We start from the raw sequence: 3,583 nt of genomic DNA, 5'->3' as shown, positions 1-3,583 counted from the left end.
GTTTGCAAGCACAGATGTGGCTGACAGACACAAGAGCTTTGGCTGGAGGAGATGGGGAAGCTGGGGGAGGTTGACTGAGCGCTGCGCTCCTGAGGAACTGTAACACCCTTTCTTGGTCTTTCCTTATCCTCAGCTGTCACTAACACAGACTGCCCAGCACAGGAGAAGCAGCAGTGCCCAAGGGTATCTCTGTCTCCACCTGGTCCCAGCCAGCCACCCAGGCTGGAGCAGTGATGAAGGCTTGGGTTCCACCCATAAGGGTTCCCCCTTGCACCCATCACCGTCTCCTGCATCCTGCCTGCGCCCCAGGGCCGGCGCTCGCTCCACACAGACGCACCGCACACACAGCATCACAAACAACCATGCATTAGAAACTGAAATGCTGCTGGGAGGCTCCAGGGCTGCGTGGTTCGCTCTGGCGCAGCTGCGGCCCCATGGCACACGTGGCTCCGTCCATCGCACACAAACAGTCCCGTGGAAGAGTCTAGCCGAAAATGCCGCCAAAGGTGGAGGCAATGACGATACCCAGGATCACGCAGCAGATTATGATCATGATCTTCTTCTGCTCAGGTGTCCCAGCACCGGCAAGGAGAGAGGGGAGAGAGGGACCATGAGTGTTGGGGGCAGGCTGACTGAGACCTGGGGGGCCGCGATCGGCTTCTTTTTTTTTGCCCAGGGTGGGCTCCGAGCAGCGCCATGGTAGCCAGACAGCAGCCCTGGAGCAGGGATGGGCACCCCAGCTTCCCCTTCAGCCCTGGGCAGAGATGAGCTGGTGGCCCCCGGGTCCTGGTGCTGCCAAATTGATATGGAACCAGGTGTGGGGACTGGGACAGGCAGCTGGCGCTACATCTGAGTATGCCTTTTCTCTTACTTTTTTCAGCAGGGGGCTGAAAAAGAGCAGGCCTGGTACGTGGGATCCACCCTGTCCGTTTTCCTCCCACCAAGCAGCATCCCGCCCCACAACTCATCACCAGCACTCATGCAGCCTGTGCTGGGGGGGTCTGCCTCAGCTGATGCCACCAGCAGGACCTGCGCTGCACCCAGCGGTGTGGGGTAAACCAGTGCCCAGGCACCTGCCCCCACCTCTGTGCAGTCAGTGGGGCAGTCAGGGCAGGGGTCTGCCCCTGGGAGGTGTCAGAAGTGTAGGTAGGGGAAGACAGGCCCCAGCCAGTGCCATGACTCACCCGTCTGGCTTTGCTCTGGTACTTCACTGCTTTTTTGGTGTCAGACACAGCCCGCTCCACATAGTCCACTGAGTGTTCCACATTGTACTCTATGCGGTCGATCATCTCACCCTGCAGAGTGTGGACAGAGCCCACACACCCACGTGTGTGTAGCCATGAGCTCCTTCCTGCTCTGCAGCTCCCCAGCGCTGTGTGGATGTCACCCTGCTCAGCAGCCCTGCACAGGAGAGAGAGGGACCATTTGTTGCCTGCAGGCAGTGGGGTGGGATCTCCATGCACCTCCCAGCAGGGAGGCAAGCAAAGGTGAGGGTCAAGGGGGCTCCCCAGCCCAGTCTTGGCCTGGTGGCCACCCTGTCTGGTATCTCTGGTGACATCAAAGCCACAACAGTATCTACATTACCACCACGCTGCACGCTGCTGAAACCGAAGGCTTGGTGAGGGAGCAAGGACTGCACCAACAGCACCACGTGGGATGCTCATGAAACCATGCACGTGCAGGGACAACCGCTCTGATCCGCACACGTGCCCCGTTGAGAGCAGAGGGCCTGAGTGAGGCTGGCGAGGCGAGAACGCCAGGCCATGCAGGGACTCCTGTCCTGCTCTGCCCCCTGGTTGCAGGGTAGGCTGGGGGTATGGACTTCCTCACTCGTCAGGGCACAGACTGGCACGAGCTCCCCCAGCCTGTCCACCACTTTTGTCTCCATCCTGACTGCACAGGGAAGCAGCCAGGTCCTGCAGCAGCTGGAGACAGAGAGCACAAGGAGGATGAGCCTTTGCAAGCCCTTGGGTGCTCTGGTGCTCCCTCTCCAACCACTGACTCCAGCCAGGCTTCGTGCTGCTCCCTGCCTTGCCTAAAGCTGTTGCTTCTCCTTCCCACCTGTGCCTTGCCTGGGCCAAAGCAGGCAGCTGCCAGCTCTGCTGCCAGATCAGCACCCCTTTGCACCTGGTGCCAGCAGCTCGGAGCCTCCCACCCCACAGGGCAACACAGGGTGCTGGCACGATCTGGCCCTTAGAGAGGGACAGGGAACTGCAGGTCCCCCATATCCTACCCCAAGAGAGATAGGACAGAGCATCAACACTACTGTGCCACAGCCATCCTCGCCCGCCTGCCACAGGCTCCCCTAGCACCACACAAGAGCCACAGACATGCAGAGGGCAGCCATGCAGAGCAAAGCATGCAGCACCGGTGGGGGCTTGGTGAGGCTTTACCTGACACTGATGTCTCCTCGGGCCATGGCAGCATGGCAGGCAAGAAGGGGGGGGGAGTAGAGACACCAGCCCACATGCCCGGCTGAAAGGCCAGGCATGGCAGGCTGCCAGCACCGCCAGGGTCAGCCTTGCAGGACCACTGAGGCTGGCAGCACTCCGAGCTCACCCCGCAGGTCCTGGTGCACCAGGGGCGATGGAGGAATCTCTGCCTGCATGGCATCCACCCACTGCCCTCCTCCAGAGCCCATCACTGAACCTCTTGCCCTCAGCACACAGCAGCCCCTGCTCTGGGATGCAGGGCAGGTAGCTCTGCCCCCGGGGAGCCCAGTGGGAGCTATGTCAGATGCAGATTTTTCCCTCAGCACCCACGCAGGCAGGGGACCACTGGCAGCCCCATCACCCTCCAACCTCCCCAGGTGAGCCAGCTAACGGGCTGCAGCATCTCCCTACCTGGCTCTCCACTAGCATGGCCATGTCCATGAACATGTCATGCAGCTCTCGGATGCTGTTCTCCAGTTTGATGATCTCACTGTGCCGTGTCTCAATCTCATTCAGTGCTTGCTTGGTGATGTTTGAATCCATAATGATCTGCAAAAAGACAGGGCCTCTGAGCACCATGCTCAGCCCCCCAGATGCTAGAATTAGGGGCACCAAGACAGGGAAGAACAGGTGCCCCAGAGCCACTCCAGTCACGCAATCTGCAGCCAGGTCACAGCCTCCTGGCTTGGGCAACATCGTGAGGTCAGATCTGAGCACCCAGGTCCCACCACCTGCATGGGCTGTGCTCATCAGTCCTGTATTGGGGCCACTGTGGCAGCACATCCACCAGCCAATCCCCCTGGGATGAGTGGGCTCACTCAGTTTTATCCTCTGCCGGTACTTACCCCGGAGGAGAAGATGGCCGGGTTGCCGCTCTCCAGCATGTCCTCCAGCTCCTCACTGGTGGTAGTCCTGCCAGCTGCAAGTGACACAGCACTGGTCAGCCATGAGCCCCTGTCCCAGCCATGAGTCCTGCAGCCCTACTGCAGGGCTCTGCTGGCTCCATGGCATCTCCATGGAGTGGAGGAAAGCTTCCAGCCCAGAGAACGCACTGGGCAGTTCAAGGGGCTGCTATCCTGCAGCCCGGCTGTGTGCCATCCCTGCAACCCCCCTTTTTAAGGGTGTTAAGCTGCCAGCTTGGCCCACCTCAT

General features: G+C 60.4%; 1 protein-coding gene across 1 annotated transcript; it reads right to left on the bottom strand.

Moving 5' to 3' along the window:
• Positions 1–484: 484 nt before the first annotated feature.
• Positions 485–3,351, bottom strand: LOC104515191 (syntaxin-1A; the record flags this gene model as incomplete). The annotated part of the gene is made up of 4 exons (XM_010159080.1): positions 485–562; positions 1,185–1,295; positions 2,844–2,981; positions 3,278–3,351. Coding segments are annotated over 4 exons (401 nt in total), but the record flags the coding sequence as incomplete, so codon positions are not given.
• Positions 3,352–3,583: the final 232 nt, after the last annotated feature.

Source organism: Eurypyga helias, unplaced genomic scaffold (assembly GCF_000690775.1).
Source record: "Eurypyga helias isolate BGI_N326 unplaced genomic scaffold, ASM69077v1 scaffold45149, whole genome shotgun sequence".
Taxonomy (NCBI): Eukaryota; Metazoa; Chordata; class Aves; order Eurypygiformes; family Eurypygidae; genus Eurypyga; species Eurypyga helias.
This window is presented reverse-complemented; position numbering and strand designations above follow the sequence as displayed.